The 25,485-nt window shown below is 31.5% G+C and overlaps 1 protein-coding gene across 1 annotated transcript in view; it reads right to left on the reverse strand.

Moving 5' to 3' along the window:
- Positions 1-13,223, reverse strand: part of LOC139503988 (putative ankyrin repeat protein RF_0381) — a 57,297-nt gene extending 44,074 nt beyond the window's left edge. The window contains exons 1-4 of the mRNA XM_071294036.1: positions 13,174-13,223; positions 10,846-10,932; positions 2,690-2,788; positions 1,696-1,794 (exon numbers count right to left, since the gene is read on the reverse strand). Coding sequence (XP_071150137.1) covers positions 1,696-1,794; positions 2,690-2,788; positions 10,846-10,932; positions 13,174-13,209 — 321 coding nt within the window. The 5' untranslated portion in view covers positions 13,210-13,223. The remainder of the gene's footprint in view (positions 1-1,695; positions 1,795-2,689; positions 2,789-10,845; positions 10,933-13,173) is intronic.
- Positions 13,224-25,485: the final 12,262 nt, after the last annotated feature.

The raw sequence follows: 25,485 nt of genomic DNA on the forward strand, positions 1-25,485 counted from the left end.
ATATAATTATTTTCTGTGACTGTATATTATATTAATTTGTAGGATCCTTTACTATAGATAATTTAGCAGATCTGTAACAATAACATCTTCATGCCTTATATATCATGCACTGTAGTACGCCGCTAGATTAAAACTGACGTGGAAAGGTAACACATGCCCACCGAAAGCTCTTTTTTTGAGAGCCCAGGTGGTCGTGTTGTCTAGCGGGACGGCTGCAGTGCAGGCGATTTGGTGTCACGATATCACAGTAGCATGGGTTCGAATCCCGGCGAGGGAAGAACCAAAAATTTGCGAAAGCAAATTTACAGATCTAACATTGTTGGGTTGATGTTTAGACGAGTTGTATATATATATATATATATATATATATATATATATATATATATATATATATATATAAAGGCAAGCTTTGTCCCGCGCATGTTTGCGCCTCTGTCAACTCAGGAACTTTAAGCCTTTGTTAGTCTGGTCTACTTTTTCTGAATTAGTATACATTTTTATAAAGAGACAAAAAAAAAGCCCGCCCCCGATTGTGCAATTTCCTCGTTGTATTGAAGACCCATTTGTGGCATTGTACTCTTGTATGCTCTTTGATTGGGTTGTTGTCATTTTGAAACGTTCCCCGTGTCCATTTCCATTTCTTTTCATCTTTTTTCTAAGTTTTACAGACACAGATTGTTGTAGAAATTTACAATGTAACTGGGGAATGTGTGAAAGAGACAACAACTCGACCAAAGAGCAGACAACAGCCGAAGGCCACCAATGGGTCTTCAATGCAGCGATTGACTCCCACACCTGGAGGCGTGTCTCAGCTGAAGTATTATTTGTGTTCTATGTTGTGACATTACCAAATAAGATTAATGGACACTTCACCTTGAGAAAAGCAATGGTGCCAAAAGTAGAGCTTACCCTTAAGTCACAACTAAAACATTTCATTAACACTTTGTCCTAATATTTCTCAACACACTTAACACGTTATATACATTTAAATAGGTATGGACGGCTTCGAAACATTCTGAATGCGTTAAAGTATAGCCCAAACTGTGTAACGAGTCTAGTCTTATTCTTTCTCAAAGAAACTTTGTCTCATATTGCTAACGTCTAATGACTTTTTTTTTTTAATTCTGTAGACTTTTGTCATTAACACAAAATCTTTACGTTACCATATTAAATTTTCGAAATACCAATCAGGTGCACAAAAATTAGTATTTCCGGTCAGACATTGACTTGTGATAACAAGAGGCTCTAACGAGCCTGTGTCGCTCACGTTGGTCTAAGTGCATATTAAACAAAGGACACAGGTGGATTCATGACAAAATTGTGTTTTGGTGATGATGATGTGTTCGTAGATTTTACTTTACTGAACATTCTTGCTGCTTACAACTATCTCTATCTACAACGAACTTGGGTCAGTAGTTTGAAATAATTTGTAAAAATTTTAAAAATTTATGAAAATTGTTAAAATCTTACTATAAAGGGCAAAAACTCCTTAAGGGGTCAATTGGCCATTTCGATATATTTGTTTAGGGGCCAGCTGAAGGACGCCTCCGGGTGCGGGAATTTCTCGCTACATTGAAGACCTGTTGGTGACCCTCTTCTGTTGTTTTTTATTTGGTCGGGTTGTTGTCTCTTTGACACATTCCCCATTTCCATTCTCAATTTTATGACTTATTTAGGAGACGATTTTTTGTTTACCTTGTCCTGTATATTGCAATCAATATGACTTTTAATTAGAAATTTGGTGATTTCTGTTTTCTTGTTCGATGTAGCAGAGTGAAGTGCAGACTCTCGATCCTAAATGGAAAAGAAAGTAAAACAATTAACCTAATGTCGCAATACGACATTGTTATTCTTTTTTAAAGCAATAGTCGGTGAATACCTTTTATAAAACAATTATTGTAGAAATATTCGTTTTTGATGTGTTTTGTCATTTAAGTTTGCCGTGTGAGTAGGGACTTTCCGATTTGATTTTCTTCAGTATTTTTGTGATTTTACTTTTTTTTTGTGGGGTCATATATGTTTGTCTTCCCTTGTATAAATAGGTAACCCAGATATGTTTTCGCGTAATCGATTTATAACTTTTAATCAGCGGTTTATTGCTGTTTCGTTTCTATATGCTTTAGAGTAAACCCCTATTCAAACTTAAACATCAAAATAGTTAGTTGTAAGGGTATTTAATGGCAGAATGGTTATCAAAAGTACCAGGATGATAATATATTACGCCAGACTCGCGTTTCGTCTACATAAGACTCAGCAGTGACGCTCATATCACAATATTTAAAAAATAGAAAATAGACATTATGTTATGCAAATATAACTAACGAGCTCTGTATTTATATGATTTAAGCTAAACTCCTGATTACAGCTCTTTTGTTATGAATAGTGTACCTACGTATCGCACCGCTTGGTTGCATCTGAAAAAGACTCTCTTCAACATGTTTACGATAAGATGTTGTCAAATATCCGTCAATGCGATTGTGTATAAGGACAATATATTCTACTGTTCGTACTCCATTATGATATGTGACGTACAGGTTACAATATATTTACGTTTGACGTGTTACGTTTTATAAACTCCTTCTTGCAATTTTGAGTTCTTTGTTAATACTTTCGTATAAAGTTTTACGTTATAGGCGAACTGAAACATGTGTTGTTGATTATATTTTAGTGTGCTTAATCATCCACTTACCCAGTTCTTCAAATTACAATCGATACCCCGATCAATTAGCAACTTGACGAATTTCAGCTGCTCGTTCAATGCAGCACGATGAAGGGCAGAGTTACCATTCTGGATATATAGAACATGACAATATGTAGATAACCTAATTGATAAAGGAGGTAGTACATGTCATCAAAAACGCTTATTATAAATTACCGAATGAAGATATCATAAAAAAATTGGTATCAGATGAAAGAGTGATTTTATTTGACACCAAACTTTAATATCATATGAACATATAAATTGAGTGATTTGGACGATTTTCAAATGTATGTAACATTTTTTTTCAATCTTACCGTCTGTCAAAGTATATTTCATTTCTTATATATATCATCACTAATACGTCTTCACACAATAAAGTGGCACAACCAACACTTCAGAAGTTTTGATATTTAAAAGATTGATAGAACATACACATCAACTTTTCCAATCATTTTTATAAAACTCATCACATAGTAGTATTACTACTCAATTTTCACCCAAATAAGTCATGCAACGTTCCCCTCTCCTATTTTCCACTGTCATATGAAATGCAATGAATTTTCTTAAGTTTTATAAAAAAGAATATATATTTGTATTAATAGTTGTGTCTATATGCTTGAATAAGTACAGATGCTTACGTTTAATAACTTTTAATATAAAAAAAGAGATGTGGTATGATTGCCAATGAGACAACTGTCCACAAGAAACCAAAATTACACAGACATTAACAACTATAGGTCACCGCACGGCCTTCAACAATGAGCAAAGCCCATACCGCATAGTCAGCTATAAAAGGCTCCGATATGACAATGTAAAACAATTCAAAACTAGCGGTCTTATTTATATAAAAGAATGAAAGAAAAACAAATATGTCACACATAAACAAACGACAACCACTGAATTACAGGCTCCTGACTTGGGACAGGCTCATACATAAATAATTTGGCGGGGTTAAACATGTTAGCGGGATCCCAACCATCCCCCTAACCTTGGACAGTGGTATAACAGTACAACATAAGAACGAACTATAAAAATCAGTTGAAATAGGCTTAACTCCTCAGATGGACAAAAATACAAGTAGACGTGGCCGGGTACTTATACATCCCGCCAACAAAAAGACAGTAGGACGAGATTTGAGAGTACTCCCAGTTATCTGACAGCTAGTTCAAAGCCACTAACAACTAATAACAAAATAATGCATATAAGACTGAACTATCAATCCGTACACATCCAACATCCAATGGATTTAGTGTAAAGACGTCATAAACAGTCAGAGAAAAACATGACCTTGTGCAACGCCAAGTTACAGGTATCGACAGATTGTAGATCCATGAATGTGTATATGTATATAACATACTAGTAATATTTAGTTTGCTTTTAATTTACTGATAACAAAATCAATATTTATACCAATAAAAACAATATTCAATGATCTTATTACAGTGTTGAATTGGTAATCTTTAAGAATAATTTTATTTAAAGGAGCGATAAGTTTACAAGGATCATTTCTAAATTTCCGGGCACGGTTAACAACATTTCCGTAAAAACGAGGATGTGCTATCCCGTTTGAAATAAGTTTTCAGGTATAACCAAACTTCAAAACTAAATCTTTATATGTATGGAAAAATTTCGTAAAGGTTTTAAGTAATTTATGGTAACGATATCCATGGTTAAATAATTTACCAGTAATACATAGATTGCGTTCGTCAAAAACGTGACAACATACACGGGCAGAGCGAACGAGCTGTGAAATATAAACACCGTAAGATGGTGCCAAAGGAAAATCACCATCTAAAAATGGAAAATTAACAATAGGGAACGAAAAATCGTCCCTTTTGTCTTAAATTTTAGTATGGAGTTTCCCGTTTAAAACCGAAATATCTAAATCCAGGAAAGGATAGTTATTACCGTATAAATTAGATTTATTTAAAGTAAGTTCCTTGGGGTAAATTTCAGCAGTATATTGAGAACATTCTTGATTATTTAACGAAAAAATATCATCAAGTTAACGGTACGTGTTGTTTAATTCATCAATTAAATGCAATTTCGACGGCTCTTTACTGAGTTTAGTCATAAACTGTGATCGTAACAGTACAAAAACAAGTCTGCTATTAAAGGGGCACACTTAGTACCCATGGGGATACCTATAACCTGTCGATTAACTTTGTTGCAGAAACGTACATAAATATTATCTAGGAGAAAATTAACAGCTTCAATCATCTCATCACACCTCCAGTAAGTATATCTAGCGTATTTACCTTTCTCATTAAAGAAGAAGGCTTAAAATGAGTTGCAGCAAATATATTTGCATTTAGCTTTACCGAACGACCATTTAATTAAATAGGAAAACTTTTGTTTAATAAGATAGTGTGGAAGTGTAGTGTAAAGAGTAGAAAAATCAAAACTGTCAATAGAATCAAAAGGACCATCAAAAGCACGTAATTCATCTTACAAACCTGCTCGTGCATTTTTCATTGTTATTCAACGCAAACAAATTATCTAAGAAACCTGGGACGATCTCATTTCACAAAGGATTTCTATCGTCTACTTATTGTACCTGGAACTTATTTATCCGATGTAGGTCTTTTAGTTGAGGTTCAATTTACTTAAAGTTAATCGGGCATGACTAATTATATACGCCCTCTTAAAATCGGGGGGTCCGAAATAGGATCGGGAAAAAACACACAGCAAAATACCTTAATTCACAATTAAAGAATTTGTTTGATTCAAAGTGATTGTGGTTGCTTAAATATCTCCGATCAATAATCAGGCGGTATTTTGTGGAAATAACAACCTGTCCCGAACCGGGATATGTTGGCTGCAATAGGTATTTATTTATAAAAAAAAACTCCATATCTCATTTACTTATAGTGGCCGTTATTGATTGTAAATTCATGCGTTTTGTTTATGGCATTCGTCTATCGAGGAGAAAATAGAGGGGGCTTAACTTACGAGTTCGATCATTATGGTTCAAATCTATTCTATTACGGCATACGTTTTACCACTAGCGAACGCTCTGCCTTATTGTAAAAAATGCCACTCTAAATTTGTAAGCATTTGCTTCAGGTTGATTCACTTTGAATCTAGTTGTGATTATGCATGACATATTTGCCACTGGACACAAAGGAGCAATTAATTAATCAGCTTCGTTCAGTGATCTATAATCATTTGTCCTCAGTTGATTATAGTCTCAAACAGTTTTTCAATTTTTATATATTTCATTATTATTTTCATTTGAATTTTTATGCGTAAATCTTAATATTTCTTCCATAATTTTTCTCTTTACATTTAATCTTTTTTTTTTAACATTAAAAAAACGTTGTCGTAGTACACATCAGGGATTACATTGTATAATTTCTAGCAAAACTAATAGGGGAGGGACTAGAACGGAAAAACAATCTTCATTGAGTGGCAATAGCTCATATATTGAAGCCTACAATGACGACTGTCTCGTCTAGGTGACAACATTTGCTGTGTCAAGTTTATTTATATCTCAGACTGGTAGAATAGTTGTCATAAAAGCAACAACAACAAAAAAATGATAAAAAAGGTTGACAACAATTTATAAAAAGATTCAACATATTTTGGGCGTTTCATTTTTTTTATATTGTCTTGCTGATCGTTTTTTTTTTTATTATATTTTTTTCCATCTACTATTGTTCTAGCAAAAGTCGCACGCAATGTTGTTAAAATCAGCCATGCGACTTATTTGAATAGATTTAGCTGACCTTTCTTGTTGTTTACACATTTCAATCATTCAACTCGTGCGTAGATCGTCTTTCCCTCTAATGTTTTTTAAGGTAAAGAAAGCGTGAAATTCTCTATGCACCAGGCATCGGATATACATTCCTATTATATGTTGATCCGACAAAGCTGCTTATCTATAATACTAAAATAACAAGGTCCAATTTATCAGCCGTCATCGGGTTAAAACGATAAATCAAAGAATTCAACTTTATATCTAACTAATATAGGACAATGGTGTAGATTAAAAATTACACCACAGCAGACCCTTTTGTTTTCCACATAATTACCGTATCACCATGGTGATACGGTCTGATTAGTCAGAGGCTGGACTTCTGGAATGTGGTAAATCTGTTAACGGTATTTCATTGGTTATGCATACTATTTCATGGCTACTTCGTGGTTGCTTCCGGAATGATTCTGGGGGAAATAAAGACCATATTAATTAACGTCTGATTGGCTATTATTGAGTGGTTTGCATTATGTGTCAACGCGTCCGTATGTGGGGTCGGATAAAAATCATGATTATATCGTAGTAGGTCATCGGTATAAATTATAATGAAGTGTTTATTTGTTATCGTAAAGTGCTATAATGTTTATTCACGAAGCACTGTTAATTTGGTGCAATTGATTAAATCAATATACTTCTGTGGTAATGAAATCATGTTATCTTGAAATTATGTTGCAATTTTTGTACGAAGCTGTATATTTATGTATCATTGATATTCTTTAAAAATAGAACAGTAATACACATAATCTACACTTTAGACTGTGTATTAAAACGGTTGAATGATTGAGATTCTTTAGTGTTAGAATTCTTCGTAAGCTACAATTTTAAATTGTTAATACACAAAACGTATGCTCTATGAATAAAAATAAGAATCATTTATTTTTCAGTGCCTGGACATATATATTGAATAGCAAATATTAAAATCACGGAATTTACCGAAGATGTCATTTCGTGATAAATAATTATATGATGTAATGCCATTAAATCGATCAGTTTTCATTTCAATTTTGTAACTGTTAAGTGTATATATCAGTCGGAGTACTGTTTAACTATGATTTATGTTAAACATATTAAAAGAGGGACGAAAGATACCAAAGGGACAGTCAAACTCATAAATCTAAAACAAACTGACAACGCCATGGCTAAAAATGAAAAAGACAAACAAACAACAGCACACACGACACTACATAGAAAACTAAAGAATAAACAACACGAACACAACACATTAAGACTCGTCCAGTTCAGCGGAATTAGGTTTCTGCAAGTGCTTTTTATGTGCTTTTCTTATATTTTTGACGGTTTGTAAATCAGTAAAAGTTCAATGATTAAGTTAAAATTGACATTAAAAGACCTCCTCACAAAAAGGACTGTTCAAATCCCCTCGCCCGTAGTGCTCGGGAATCTGTCAGTACTTATTCCATCTAATAAAAAAGATAGATCTTGACTTGATAAACACATTTAACCATTTAGACTTGCTCTACATGCTTTGGTATCAGGGTTATAAGCCAAAATCGGTATTTTATCCCTTTGTTCTATTTTTAGCCATGGCGGCCATCTTGGTTAGCTGGCAGGGTCAACAGACACAATTTTAAAACTACATACCCTAATGATGATTGTGGACAAGTTTTTTTAAATTTGACTTAGTAGTTTCAGAAAAGATTACAAAAATTTACTAAAAATTGTTGAGATTGACTATAAAGGCCAATACCTCCTTAAGGGGTTAATTGACCATTTTGATCATGTTGACTTATTTGTAGATCTTACTTTACTGAACATTATTGCTTTTACAGTTTATCTCTATCTATAATAATATTCAAGATAATAACCGATAATCATGATAATGGCAAAATTTTCTTAAAATTACCAATATACAAAATAAACAACGGGTTCTCCGATTCATTTGAAAATTTCAGAGCAGATAGATCTTGACCTGATAAACATTTTTTTTCTGTAAGATTTGCTCTAAATGCTTTTGTGTCAGAGATATAAGTCAAAATCTACATTTTACCCCTATGATCTATTTTTAGGCATAGCGGCCATCTTGGTTGGTTGGCTGAGTCACCTAACACATTTTTTGTTAAAGAAGATACCCCAATGATGAATGTGGCCAAGTTTGGTTTAATTTGGCCCAGTAGTTTCAGAACTTTGTAAAAGTTAACGACGACGAACGACGACGACGACGACGGACGCCGGACGCAAAGTGATTTTTACAACTATAGGTTACAGCACGACCCTCAACAATGAGAAAATTTCATACCACATAGTCAGCTATTAAAAACGTCAAAGGGACAATAAGGTTTATTTCAAATGGTGGTAGATCCAAATTGTTATTCAAGTCATTGAATGCAGACGAATTAGAGATTATAAGAAATGTCTTTATGCACCTGAAAATAAACATGGGTTGATAAGATTTGTATGTACATTGTTACTATACACTACAATGATTTTGATTTTCAAAAACACTTTTACTCAGATGTCAAAAATGATGAATTGTGATTTTAAACTGGAGGCGTTTCTTCAATCAAAACCACACGACAGTTTTTACCTATTCACGACATATGCAACTTTTTAGTAATTGGACCCCTGATGTCTGGCACACCAACAGCAGCTCGCTCTCTTACAGGATGCGACATGTCTTCTCTAATCGAAATTGGCAAAGGACAACAATTACAAGGGGTCGGGGAAAACATGCATGCATCAAAATTTGTCATTCTAGATTGTTCTTATATGCACACATATGATGCAGTCAAAATCAGTTCACAGCGGATCAAAATGACCCAAGAAGCAATGGTCAATCAGTACATGGTGGTCTGAATAAACTCATATTGTCGGCGCCATACAATGACAACTTTTTTTTCTCTAGTATTCCATTCCCTTTTCAAATTGATGTTAAATTGATGTCTAGTGTTAGTGTAATATAATTATAAATAGACAGCAATTTTTGAAGCGTAATATCCCTGTGCATCTCTGTTTGTAGTTCACATATATGTATCGGGCTTTCAAGTCTGCTGTATATTCCATTGTTTATATATCTAAGAAGATGTGGTATGAATTCCAATGAGACAACTCTCCATCCAGGCCATAATTTGTAAAGATTAACCATTATAGGTCGGTCTTTAAACTGAGCCTTGGCTCACACCTCGAACAGTAATGACTCCAACAAATTATTAGTGTAAAACCATTGCAACGGTCTAATAAATGTAAAAAAACTTGAAACGAGAACCATGTCTGTCGTTGTTTTATATATATAAAAAAAGGGGGACACATCTTATTAATTTTGCTTTTGATCTAGTACTGATGTATTTATTAATATAAAAAACTTCATATGCTATAGTGTCATGAATATTAAGACAAATGTTTATAGTTCTAACATCCTTTTAAGTTTAAATAATCAGCCAAAAATTTTAATCATTTGTTTTTTTTCTCATAACATCATGGACCGGGTGTTAACTTTACAGTTGTTATTTATCCTCTATTCTTTATGGCATTTTATCAAAACTTTCCCCAAAATATCCTTATAGGTAGCCATATATCATTGCATAGCTAAATCTTAATTATAAATATTTTTTGATAAAGATATTTGTTTAATTTTCTTACATGTTGCAAGCGAGGGTATGTATCACTAATATCTGGTTATCAGACATAGTGCATGCTTTCATCGAAAACAAATCTCATTTAACATGAGAGACTACCGAGAAATTATCCAAAAAGTCTAAAATTTTTGGATTTTCAAAAATCCCCCCTTTTGATCTTTCACCGCAGTTTCCAAAATTCTGCACCACTTTGACATTCTACGACATGCCTTAATCATGTTAACCAAAGGATATGACATTTATCTACAAAATAAGACCAAAATTAGCCGCAAGGTATTTCGGTCCATTAAGTTTTCAAATTTACCTTATTTGTCATTGTACTATAATTACAAAAATCAAGATAATAACCATGAGTAAAACAATAGCACACAAGTCAAAATGTAAAGGAAAACAAATTATGAGCATCATTCTACAGAAGGTTGGGGTTATACAATAGCACCGACACAACAAACAGTATGTGAATATCAAATTATATTCACTTGGGGCCAACTTTATAAAGGATTGAATAGATCATCAAGTAGAGACACTGTAGTATTGAACTATCAGTTATGAAGTTTGAATGACATGATCATTTTGAAAATAGTGTTTAACTAGATTTAATATGAAAGTATCTTATCCACATCTATATCTTTTGGAAAATATATTTCATGTAATGCTTTTAATTATGTTTATATATGAAATTCAGTTCTCAAAATCAGAATATATTGACAGATTAAAAATTTTAATTTGAAGGGTAAACTTATTAATGAATCAATAAAGAAAACACATTTGTATTCTATATTATTCAAATTACTCACCCCGCCTGTATGATTTATATTTGCGCCGTTTTTTAAACACAGTAGTAATTTCTCCTTGTCTCCATAATAAACAGCATTTAGGAAATCCTGTACAACATAAAACAAATTATTCATAATTGTTAAAATGAAGATGCAGATCACATAGTCAGGTGGATATTTAGTTGAAAAAAATGGACATATTTATTATATAAGGTTAAAAAAATCTAAAATATGAACATGAACTGTTGACATAGATCTGTTTCTATGGGCTTCAAAAGTTTATTAATATATAAAATTTAGGTTTATTGCAGATTATATATTGTTATATTCGTCTTTTTTTACTTTGATGATAGGATGGAGCTACTAGATATTGGTAAACTGTTAAAACATAGACATTATTGTTTTGTAAAACAGTGGATTGTGATAGGTAAAAGATAGATCTTTTGATTGCAATACTTCTCATCAATGCCCCCGGCGACAGCTTCGTTAGCCATATTATAAAAATAGACAATAATATCATCGAAAAGACAAATGGAGTAGACCTTTTCTGACATGTTTGTGCTGTAAATTCTTGAAAACGTTAAAAACGAACAATATTTTATACTTTATTTCGCTTCAGATTCTTGTTTTAGTAGGTTAAGGCTACAGGTGAAAACCCTAACATTACAAATTCACATTACCTAGAAACTAAATATATTGCTCAAGGGTAATAACTTTCTAATGAGTCAGAACATCTATTTGCTAAAAATATTTGACAACACCTTACCATTGGATCTTAAGAATTCAAAGAAAAAACATGTGTGTGTGTGTGTGTCTGTTAACTATGCTTATTAGTCCTCAAACCTCTTAAATGTACAGTGTGCCCTTCTGTGAAATATTTATTTTGAATTTGTTTAAATGCATTCTAATTTGACAACCGGTCAATGAAAAGTCTTAAATTTACTTAGTACAGAAAATTACATTACATAATGCTCAATGGCTAGTATATATATTTTTGTCTTAAAAAACAACTGTTATATAAGAGTGTAATATGGTGCTATGTCGATCAATTTATCAGTTTTGAAGAGCTAAACATGCTAAATTGGCAGCGCGTCATCCCAATAATGGCTTCCACTTTTATAGTTGTTACAATAGCTGGAGTAATACGTTATGTTTCTTTATCTTTATTTTAACTTTACCCAATACACGATAATAAAGCTATGCCGATAACGAGAAATAAATTAATCCAGAAATATAACTTTAGTAAATCGTAAACAGTTCACCCTTCTCGGAAAATTATAACAAAAATACGCGAACTGCAAGGTAAATTCATTTTTTTTTATGACAGTTGTCTATAGTTTTGTTATATAAAAACACACATTCTTAAGAAACCCAAACAGACATATTAGTGCATAACATGCATAATGAAGACAAGACCGTTAACAAGCATCACAGACATACACAATAACGGACTAAAAAATAAACAAACAAGTAAAAATGCCAACAAAAAAAGCACGATAAAAGTAGATACATAATACTAAAATGGTCCGAATATTAGGTAAACATCTTACTTGAAACCTATTTTTTTTTACTGTAATGCAACTTTTATGATTCCTTTCTTAACGATTCAGTTGCACGTTTGTTTCATGCAATAGCACAGAACTTTAGCAATGTGACCAATTTTAGATTACATGTCTCTCAATCATTTTAATTCATTTCAGCATTGAATTTGTGTACACTTTGTTACGTTTTCAGTATTTCGTAATAATTTTCGCTGATGTATTTGAAATCAAATTGCTTGTAGAGTTTTTTCACTTCTACAATACGCATCAACGAACTTTGTTCAACAGAAAGTGCATTTAGTAAGAAAACGAAATCTACTAATTCGTTGAACACAAGAGGACAACCAACCACTTATAAATATATCTGTTATTGCTTTAAGGCTAAAACAAAATTTACAAGGTAAAAGAAAAAATAAATACGACACAGCTATGTTATCATCGATTATTCTGTAAATTAGTCTGTAGCTTATGGGTTGAATCATCACATACGCAACACGACAGGTGCCACATGTGGAGCCGGATCTGCTTACCCTTCCGGAGCACCTGAGATCACCCCTAGTATTTGGTGGGGGTTCGTGTTGCTTATTCTTTAGTTTTCTATGTTGTGACATGTGTACTATTTTTTTGTCTGTTTGTAATTTGCATTTTAAGTCATGGCGTTGTCGATTTACGAGTTTTACTGTCCCTCTGGTATCTTTTGTCCCCCTTTTGCTACGCAGAAATCATTAATAAAAATAGAAACCTTTTACCATTTGTCTACATGAATAGCATTATCAATTTCTAACAAAGCACTAAGTAGTTGTTTTACCTCGCAAAGATGTTTCTGTTTTTGTGATGGTATCATTGTTAAACAATCTGAAAATGAGGAAGAAATATGTTGACAAAAAATATAAATATTGAAAATTGACTATTTCTATTTCGCCAATAAAAATGCACTGGATCATAGTACGACTACCAATCAAATAAAGAGACTGAGTTTTATTCAAGAAATAGACATTTCTAAAATCATAAACTACATATACTAGTCAACAAAAGAAACGATACAAGACCTTTTTTCGAATTACAGATGAAGTTTTCCGTTCATTGGACCAATATTGAAGGTAGTAATATTTAATCATTATGGAAATATAAATCCGTTTAAAAAATATATTTTTTTGCTTTCGTGACGCTTTTTCGCGATTTTTTTTTTTTTTTTACAAAATTTACATAAAACGACCATTTTAAAAACAGAAGTTCCAAATAATGATGCCAACCTCTCATTTAAAAGTAAAGACAATGTTTGCCATCAATTTGTTTTTAAAAATCATACAGTTTCTTTGTTTATTTTTTAAGCAAAGTTCGGCCCCACGAGAAATCGTTAAAATGTATACATTATCAACTTATTTACCATAGACAGTATGTGTAAAGTGATATTCAAAAAGCGGTAAAAATCTTAAAACTACTCCGAAAGGTTCCAAATTTACTTTGTGTTGTTTTCATATCTAAAGCATTGATTTGAGACGAAAATAAAAAAAAACATTTTTTTGCATTTTTTGAGATTTCAAAAAACACTTTTTTCCCAAAAATTTGAAAAAAACAATATTTCAACCCATTAATTACAACATGAACATAACTTGATTAGCATATTGAATATTTAGTACTTAAAAAACTATCTGTCGATTTTTTATTCAACTTTCCGCAAAACTAATTTGCACCCTATGCTCGTTTACACGGAATTTAGATACTTTCCGACAAGTTTTGATTTTCATTATTACATGTGCATACATTGCAAATGAAAGCTTTTTAAAATAGTATATCTCATTTTGTTTTATATTTAATACTTTTTGAAAATTTTCATTTCAAAGTCGTGTATCGTTTCTTTTGTTGACTAGTATACATGTAAACAAACTGTCTTCATCAATCAGCAGTGATGCATATGCATGAAACTTATACTTGTAGATCTGTTTCATTAAAATAATCAGTTATTCAGGTACAGTATAAGATTTCCTTCATAAAAAAAAGTTAACTCTTGTTTATTCATTTCAGAACATAACATTCAAAAATAAATGATAACATTGTACATGTTGTACAGATGAATTTGATATTGAATACCAACTAATTCATTAAACTATTTTATAAAACTATTTATAATCAACAGTAAATCCGGCAAAATAAATGGAAATAAACAAAAATGTCATGTTCATTTGGCTCTTGCCGTATATGCCACACTATGCGTTTTTATTTAAACGATTAGTCTGCAGTCGACAATTCTTCTTCTCTTTGATATCTTTCACCCTTCCTCAGGTAACTTTGAGATAAATTCAACACGGAAAGTCCATTTTCAAATTGCAAAATCGGAAGGTGAAACACATCACATACATGGATAACAACAGTTATATTTCTGACTTGGTACAGGCATATTCCTTGGATTAAAATGGTGATTGGTGACAAGTTCGGGTAAGGACATGTCATCAATCAGTAAGACGTAATTATGTATAAGGCATCATTATATTATACTAAAATACTCAAAATGAAATTTTGAAATAAAACAACTATATATTAAACTTATTTTTATAGCATTCTTAATATTCTTGATATTCTTATATGTTAATGCTATATACATGTAGTGATAAAACAACATTGTTATACAAGTTAAAGATAATCTGCTATTGTTTTAAGGTAGAAACACACTTTACAATTTAAAAAAATAAGTAGGGTCATAAATGAATTATTTGCTCTGTTTAGGACTAATATATTTTCATTTGATGAACAATATCAATTTATGATAAAACTATGACTATTGGTGAGAAAATTGTGTTGCCTTGTAGAAATTAAATTAAAGTAAATATACTGATTTAAAAACAAAACATATTGGCAATTGGTAATAAACATATATTAGGCAGTTTTCTTGTTTAATCCATTTGTTACTACTAGTACAATAAGTAAAATATTTTGACTAAAGCTTAACATGTTTTTTAATGCTAAAATTAGATCATAGATTGCCAGTAAGAAATGCAGAAGTCAAAATAAAAAGTTTTGTTCTACTAACGGTGTAATACCTTTATAACTGACCGATCATAAATTAACTACCCGAAAGTAGTACACGTTTAACACAAATTAGATCCTACGTATTTTTAAAATATGTGGTAACTTTGATATGAAATAAAACCTGAATGATTGGTTGTAATTGTGAAACACTTTTTGACTAATAATATTTAATTATAATACAAAATGCACAAAATTTTAAAAGATGGATTTATTTTACCTTTTTGTAAGATGTGAAGTACCAGTTTTGGTACATCTGAATTCCGGTAACCTGTTTCTCTTAAATGCAATTAAAGGTATACTGGATTTTGCAATACAAGACATTAAACAATGATTGTCATTTTTCATTGAACGTGAGACAAAAGAGCTGTGACGGCTTAAAATTGAGAAATTTCACAAATGAAACATTGGTTTTATGAATGATTTTATAGTGTACTTTTTTAAAACACCATAATTGTATCGATTTTATTATTATGGTCACGTAATTTTCAATTAAACAAAAGCATATTTATCAGCGTCATTGACTCTACTAAATCGACGACGTAAAGACATTTTATCTATTTACCACTCCAAACCAATTATATAATTTGACACGGCGGCACCTTTATTGTGCTGTTGTTTTAAGCATGCCGGTGTGGAATTCACTTGATTATTTGAAAGATTAAACAAAAATATTTCGCTCAGTTTTTGTAAGGGAAAAAGTATAATATCCAATAATATATCAGAATGCGGTATCTAAATATGTAATTATGAAAAGTATCTTTGAAATTATAATAAATCATTGACTTGATTACACTGTTCGCGTTTTAATTATGTAACAGCGAGTAGAAAGTATCACTGGAACGTATGTCTGTTTTGTTTCTGGTTTTGTTAGATAACTATTTAATCAAAATGCTCCAATTTTTATCTCTTGTCATAATCATCTGAAAATTATAGATATTGCAAGGGAAATTTGCAGTAATCACATTTAGATTTGTATTATCAGTTAAGAAAATAGTAGTTTGAAATTACAAAAATTTAAATTCACAATATAAAGCAAGGCCATAGGTGTGAAAAATAATTATGTAATGGGTATTAAAACTTTTTCTTTAAATTGTACCATCCGAAACATATAAAACCATCTCTGGTAATATAAATAAATATGTGGAAATGTCAAAAAATTACAAATTTAATAAAAATGACCATGTTGACATGATATATAACTTCTCTTCAAGTGCACATGCATGCAGCTGAACAATTGTAATCATAGAAAGGACTAAGTCATCATAAATAGGACTTTGATTAGGTGTAGATTGAACAAAATAGTAAGGATTGCTTGTTAAAGGTGAACAGGGAATTAGCACAAACAATTTTTGATGCAATATCATCTTCATTCTTTTGCAATTTCATCTATACGCTTCAATGAGGATCTGATTAATCAAATTGTTCTCTTTTGTCTTATATTTATGATGTATCAGATCTTTGGATGTTTACGCTGGGGTCATGTCATCCAGAACAAAGCCTGATATGTTAACAGATCACAATAATTTACAACTGAACTTTCCAAAAAGAATGTACTGACTTAAAGATATGCTTGGGAGGTTTATAATCATATTCTTATATGTGTTCCTAATTAAAAATATCTGTGTGATTTTGAAGAAATTAGACAGCTTAATTAAATATTTGATGTGTACTGAAAAAAAGTCACTGAAACATGAAAAGGGAAATTAAATCACAAAACATAACAAATTGTATTCATTTGATTGACGACTGTCTTTTCCTCTGTGACAAGTTTTGTTTTGGTAAAAGGCAAAGATAAAATATAAAAGGGCGGCTTTACCAACTTGTGATGTGTATTGCAAATGTACACGTATGTAAACAACGAATGGTAACGTCATGTGACCGTTACATCTCTTATCTTTATACCCGAGTTTACAAAACAACATTCACATTTATTGTTCTTAGGTATAAATAAACTCATTATAGATACCAGGATTAAAAATTTTATAACAACGCCAGACGCACGTTTCGTCTCAAAAAGACTCATCAGTGACACTCGAATCGAAAATTGTTCAAAGGGCCAAATAAAGTACGAAGTTGAAGAGCATTGAGGACCAATGCTTCCTAAAAGTTTTGCCAAATACAGCTTAGGTAATCTATTCCTGGTGTCGAAAATCCTTAGTCGGGCCATTAATCAAAATTTGTCAATTGCAGTCGAGGTTGTAAAATGACGTTCTCGAAAACTAAAAAATAATATCTTTAAATGTTTTTTTGAAACGAATAAAAACTTTATCTTTTAATGTTTTTCATATAATATAAAAGAGTAAGATATCATTTAAACCGCTTATAATACGTTTAGATCCCACTGAGTCGTCCTTCGAGAGGATTTAATTTTCGTCGCTGCAAAATCTATTGAATGTTTTTCTTTTAACTTATTCGAGATTTGAACAGACAAATCAGGGAATTACTGTCAGGCTGTAAATTCATCATGTTCAAAGTGTCATTAGAGGAAGAGCAGCTATCAATCACTTCCGAGGTTGAACTCACTCACGATATGTGTAGAGATGAATAGAAAGAGGTGTTTACTTTTGTGCAAATCTTGCTAGAACAGGTTTACTATACACTCAATTCCTTTCTCAATTTTATTTACTCATAGTAAGAAAAACTGAGGAAAATGCCATATCCACAAATGATCGACCGATACCGAAGACATACGATTCCAGACGTAATCAAAATGTCAAGAATAAAGGCAACAGTAGTATACCATGTATACCGCTGTTCAAAACTCATAAATCCATGGACAAAAAACCAAATCGGGGTAACAAACCAAAACCGAGGGAAACGCATCAAATATAAGAGAAGAACAACGACATAACACTAAAATGTAACACACATAGACAAAATCCGACGAGAATAACAAATATAACATATATATATAACATCAAAACCAAATACATGAATTTGGGATAGACAAGTACCGTGACACGTCTTATCGCAATGTGAATTTACACTCAAAAGCAGAAGACAGATACTATTATCCATTTGTTAAGATCAGACGACTATCATGATATCTTTTTATGTGTATTCCTGTGTTGTGTTAATTACAATCTTTCTTTTTCTTAAAAGAGAGGCGAAAAATACAAAAGGGACATTCAAACTGAGTAACACGAACCAAAACCAAAAACTGGTGGTGTTTACAGGTGCTACGGAAGGATAAGCATATCCTGGTCCATATGTGGCACCCAAACTGTTGTTCATCTTACATGTAACCCTGTTGTGGCAGTTTTATGTGAACACCTTCCCCCTAGGAATAAGGTCCTTGTAGTGTGAACATGTAGTAGCCGTAAATTCCAATTACTACATAAGATGCCTACAATGGAGCAGGGTATAATAATTCACCTTCAACTGTGGAAACTGAAATATATAACTAATCAACAAACTACTTGTAGAGACCAACTCACATGAATGAATGTAAGATCAACGTATGTTGCTTTGGACAGGCACCAAATATATGTTGCGGGTGCCTCGTCAAGTCCTAAATTTGATTCATTTACAATAATAAAATTACCTCCTCACAACAAATAAATTAAATATATGTGCAATATTCCTGTGAGGTTTCATGTAGCAGGATTTAAACTAGGACATTTAATATATTATGATGTATGTGATAATAAATTAGATCAAGCCAAGCATCGTTCGATAACCTTTCTGCTTGATATGATTAAGTATTTTGCATGTTCTTCATTAAGTGTAGTAATTAATAACTAGTAACAATAATGTTTTTGTTTCAATACAAAATGAACAGAGACATTTGTCTATTATAAACAGATCGCGACGATTTCCTTATTTTCTTGTCATAATATACATGCCTTGATAACGTTTGGTTTGAACTTTTGAAACGTGTGTCCGGTGAACTAAGTGTTTATCTTTTTCAAATTGATAGACATAAACCAATAAAAAAAAATGCTTACCTCATACGGAAATCATACTTATTTAACCCATGATACAACTAGTTTTAAATTCGATGTTAACATCACTATTTAAAAAATATTCATCATTTTGTTGCATGCCGACAAAATGAAAGGGGATATGTTATCCTTTGTTGGTATATTAGCCAGCTATTCAATGTATACAAATGATATCCGTCCTTGTTCTGTAGCTTATGGGTTGAATCATCACATACGCAACACGACAGGTGCCACATGTGGAGCCGGATCTGCTTACCCTTCCGGAGCACCTGAGATCACCCCTAGTATTTGGTGGGGTTCGTGTTGCTTATTCTTTAGTTTTCTATGTTGTGACATGTGTACTATTTTTTTGTCTGTTTGTAATTTGCATTTTAAGTCATGGCGTTGTCGATTTACGAGTTTTACTGTCCCTCTGGTATCTTTTGTCCCCCTTTTGCTACGCAGAAATCATTAATAAAAATAGAAACCTTTTACCATTTGTCTACATGAATAGCATTATCAATTTCTAACAAAGCACTAAGTAATTGTTTTACCTCGCAAAGATGTTTCTGTTTTTGTGATGGTATCATTGTTAAACAATCTGAAAATGAGGAAGAAATATGTTGACAAAAAATATAAATATTAATATTTTAAGTTTAAATTGTTTGCATATGTGAATTTAGTATATAAAGTCATATTATGCAATCAGGCTGAAATCTTAGAAAATATGCACTTATTCGTCCTTGGCCTTTGATCTTGATTTGACGGAAATTGCACCGTACGATTTTTTTACGACCGGGCAAAACAGATAGTACAGATGAGTAGCTTTCAAATGATATATAATTTAGCCGTGTGTTAGGTAGGTGCATTAAAAATTTAATTTTATGGTTAAAGTCACTCGCCTAAAAGGGCATTTGATGAACAAAAATAGTATGAGAAAGAATTCATGAGATCTAATCTGTAACCCCTGTTGATGCAGTTAATAAAATGTTGAGTTCATAACACAATTTTGAACATCTTTTTAAGTGTTAAAAAAAAAGAACTGTCATTAAACTTAAAATTGTCTCTGTTCAAGTCCTTTTTTAAAATATTAAGGTTATATTCAGGCAAATGGCTTTTGATGTCAGCACTCAAATGACCACATGTTCATATTTTATTTCCCCAAATATCCTATGCCCACTGTATATGCTTGACACTTCAATTGTATAAAATATAATGGTTGATATTGTGAGGTGCCACTGATTGAAACTGATTAGATGTTTTCTAATATATATGAACATAACTGGTCTATTGGGTTTAATAAGAAATTAAACAAATGTTCAATAGTTTTTGCAGGAATGATATTTATATAATATATTTAAATTTCAGAAGAATGTAACTGGCAAAAGGAAAAGAGGAATGGTTGAGGAGGAAAAAGAAAACTGATTATCATGAAATAAAATAAATCAATATCTTCCCTTAATTATTGTTGCAATCTTTTATTTTGTTGATTGTGTCATCTAAGAAACAATGACATGCCAAACATAATGAAAACTAAAGATCGAAAGAAGGAAAATAAGTTCAGTAATTACAGCCAATTTCAATAAATATGTAGCTAAAGGTAATATCTTTGGTTAGCTTGCTTGCTAGCTGAACTTTGAAGTAAGTGTAAGGTAAGATATACCACCCTCCTGCCGATCTGACTGTCTGTAGTATAAGTTACTTCGAAAGGAGGGTGGTATATCTTACCTTACAATGAATTCACAGTTCGACTAGCAAGCAAGCTAACCAAATATATTACCTTTAGCTATATACTTATTGATATCAGCTGTAAAACCAACAGAAAATTTGAAATCTTGGGGAGGGGGATACTATTTGAATGCACAATAAGTTAAATGGCAGTTAATTCAAAACAGAAAAAAAACAGTAAAAGGAGATATGGGAGATATGTCAATGAGACATCAATCCAACAACAACAACATTAAAACAAACAAGACAACTGACAAAGGCAGATGTTTTGAGCTTATTTTTTTTTAATTTCATGAAAAAGAAGAATTGCTATCATTGACAACTGAGACAATTAACCACTAGGAACCAAACGGCATAGAAGTTAACTCCGATAGGTTACTGGACAGTCTTCTTCAACAAATAAATTTCAAAACACTTGAAAAATATTGAAAAATTATTACAATCTAGATGTGCAGATTACTTGTGAAAACATTTATCAAACATTTTATTTAATGTTCTGATTATATTTTCTGAACAGTACAACCAGAAGAAATGTTTGAATTATGTTTTAAAAATATTTTTTTTAATGTGATCAAACATTTAATGATATTATATAAACATACACACAAAACATTGATACAAAACATTGATACAAAACATTTCTAAAACATTGGCTACAATTTCTGAAACATTTTAATGATGTTTTAAAGATATTGACATGTTTTGGAAAATATTTCAAAGACGTTTTTAGAATATAACATTTATCAAACATTATTCAATGTTATATGAAATGTTTTGTTTTTTTTAACATTTTCTGAACATTTAGACCAGGAAAATGTTTGAATTATGTTCTAAAAATGTGTTTTTTTATTTTTATTAAATATTTTAATGATATTCCTTAAACATACCTCATAAAACAAGAATTAAAAACATTTCAAAAACATTTTAAAACATTGTCTTCAAAATTTAATAACATTTTAATGACGTTTTACAGATATTATTGAAATGTTTTGGAAAATATTTGGAAAACATTTTTGATGCCATACTTTGTAACATGATTATGATATTTTGTGCGATATCTTTATAACATTTGACAAAATATTTTGTTAACATTTAAAAGATGTTTTTGTGTTAACTGGGTATTCTTAAATAAATAAAAAAAAATGCCTATACAATCACACAGAGTGTTTTTTTTTATTAGAAGGCGGATAGAAAGGTTGTCCAACGCTTCGGAGCAATATTCACGGGATATCAACAACATTGTCGACGTTGATTGTTCCCCGTTTTTTACCTGTCCCTTCCAAAATTTTACTTTATGCATAAATTTGTACATGCATGAATATTTCATTGTTATTCAACTTGTTAGCATTGGATTAACTATTCTATTTTCCGCAGAATATTCTAACAGAAATTGTACAGTGTCCGTAAGCATACAGTGTGGTAAAACTGTCAAATTCGTCAGATTGGTCAAGAGATTTGTCTTTGCCGATTAATTGAGATATGGGACGTCCCAGAATTATACTCAATGCGCACTTTAATGAAATATTTGCCACTTGAGGTTTAACTATAAGCAAAATCAATCAACCGACATAATAGATAAACAGTATACTATTCCCAGAAGAGAACCTTTTTTATTAAATCATTGTAACTAGGGTAGTATTTAAAAATGAATACACCTTAATATTGCTATTTGTCCGCCATTGCTGGATATCACACAGGTTCCCGTAAAATTTGGATGTCACCAAACAAAATATCTGACGCCACAATTGAAAAGTGATTGTTGTATGCGTCAAAAGCTCAATCGACTGGGTCAGCCGGGATTAGCTATAAGTTGTATTCAGACATGTCAGTGTTGGTACTTTGATGATGCGGCATAACAGTTTTGTTTTACACACCATCATGAACTACTATATATGTAGTGACTGTCTTGAATAATAAAGAGATGAAATGCTGACACTCTAGTTCTTTGCGGATTTTTTTTTGCATTTATATAGTTTCGCAATATTCATGATATTATTGATTACATGTACATTAATGGTCCTACTAAAAACTCCTGATATCAAAAACATTGCTGATCAACTATGCAGGTATATAGATTTACAATTTAAAGTTCACATATGGTCAGTTTTGGTCAATGCGGTCAAATAATTTTGTTTTAAAGTCAGCATGAGGTATCAAAACTACTGAAATTTTGTTACATATATCAATATTTTGAGTAAACATGGTAAAAGGAGGACAAGCTGGTATCCTAAATTTATGCGAACAATGGCTGATTCACTATGCAGGTATATAGATTTACAAATTAAAGTGCACATATGGTCAGTTTTGGTCAACGCGGTCAAATAAGTTTGTTGTACAAATCAGCTTGAGGTATGAATACTACTGAAATTTTGTTACGTATTTACGTATAAATATTTTGAATAAAAGGAGGACATGCTGGTATCCTAAATGTATGCCAACAAAACTTTGTTGTTATTATATTGCAATATTGCTGTCAATTATAATAATACATTGAATTCCAACATTAAAAATATGGCTGATTAACTATGCGGGTATATAGATTTACACAATTTAATGTTCACATATGGTCAGTTTTGGTCAATGTGGTCAACAATTTTGTTGTACAAGTAAGCTTGAGGTATGAAAACTACTGAAAATTTGTTACGTATCAGTATTTTGAGTAAAAAGAGGACATGCTGGCATCCTAAATTTTTGCGAACAAAAACTTGTTCTTATTATATTGGAATATTGCTGTTCATTGTATTATACATTGAATCCTGACATAGAAAATATGGCTGATTTACTATGCGGGTATATAGACTTACAAATTAAAGTGCACATATGGTCAGTTTTGGTCAATGCAGTCAATAAATTTTGTTGTACAAGTCAGCATGAGGTATCAAAACTACTGAAATTTTGTTACATATTAGTATTTTGAGTATGAAGAGGACATGCTGGCACCCTAAATTTATGCGAACAAAGATTTGTTCTTATTATATATTGGAATATTGCTGTTAATTGTATTATACATTGAATCCTGACATAAAAAATATGCCTGATTTACCATGCGGGTATATAGATTTACAAATTAAAGTGCACAAATGGTCAGTTTTGGTCAATGCGTTCAAATAATTTTGTTGTACAAGTAAGCTTGAGGAATGAAGACTACTAAAAATTTGTTACGTATCAGTATTTTGAGTAAAAAGAGGACATGCTGGCACCCTAAATTTATGCGAACAAAAATTTGTTCTTATTATATTGGAATATTGCTGTTCATTGTATTATACATTGAATCCTGACATAAAAAATATGCCTGATTTACTATGCGGGTATATAGATTTACAAATTAAAGTGCACATATGGTCAGTTTTGGTCAATGCGTTCAAATAATTTTGTTGTACAAGTAAGCTTGAAGAATGAAAACTACTAAAAATTTGTTACGTATCAGTATTTTGAGTAAAAAGAGGACATGCTGGCACCCTAAATTTATGCGAACAAAAATTTATTCTTATTATATTGGAATATTGCTGTTCATTGTATTTTACATTGCATCCTGACATACAAAATATGGCTGATTTAATATGCAGGTATATAGATTTACAAACTAAAGTGCACATATGGTCAGTTTTGGTCAATGCGGTCTAATAATTTTGTTGTACAAGTCAGCATGAGGTATCAGAACTACTGAAATTTTGTTATGTATCAGTATTTTGGGTAAAAAGAGGACATGCTGGCACCCTAAATTTATGCGAATAAAAATTTGTTCTTATTTTATTAGAATATTGCTGTTCATTGTATTATACATTGAATCCTGACATAAAAAAAATTTGGCTTATTTACTATGCCGGTATATAGATTTACAAATTAAAGTGCACATATGGTCAGTTTTGGTCAATGCGGTCAAATAATTTTGTTGTACAAGTAAGCTTGAGGTATGAAAACAACTGAAAATTTGTTAGGTATCAGTATTTTGAGTAAAAAAAGGAAATGCTGGCATCCTAAATTTATGCGAACAAAAATTTGTTCTTATTATATTGGAATATTGCTGTTCGTTGTATTATACATTGAATCCTGACATAAAAAATGTGGCTGATTTACTATGCGGGTATATAGACTTACAAATTAAAGTGCACATATGGTCAGTTTTGGTCAATGAGGTCAAATAATTTTGTTGTAGAAGTAAGCTTGAGGTATGAAACTACTGAAATTTGTTACGTATCAGTATTTTGAGTAAAAAGAGGACATGCTGGCACCCTAAATTTATGCGAACAAAAATTTGTTCTTATTATATTGGAATATTGCTGTTCATTGTATTTTACATTGCATCCTGACATACAAAATATGGCTGATTTAATATGCAGGTATATAGATTTACAAACTAAAGTGCACATATGGTCAGTTTTGGTCCATGCGGTCTAATAATTTTGTTGTACAAGTCAGCATGAGGTATCAGAACTACTGAA

This window comes from Mytilus edulis, chromosome 14, assembly GCF_963676685.1.
Source record: "Mytilus edulis chromosome 14, xbMytEdul2.2, whole genome shotgun sequence".
Taxonomy (NCBI): domain Eukaryota; kingdom Metazoa; phylum Mollusca; class Bivalvia; order Mytilida; family Mytilidae; genus Mytilus; species Mytilus edulis.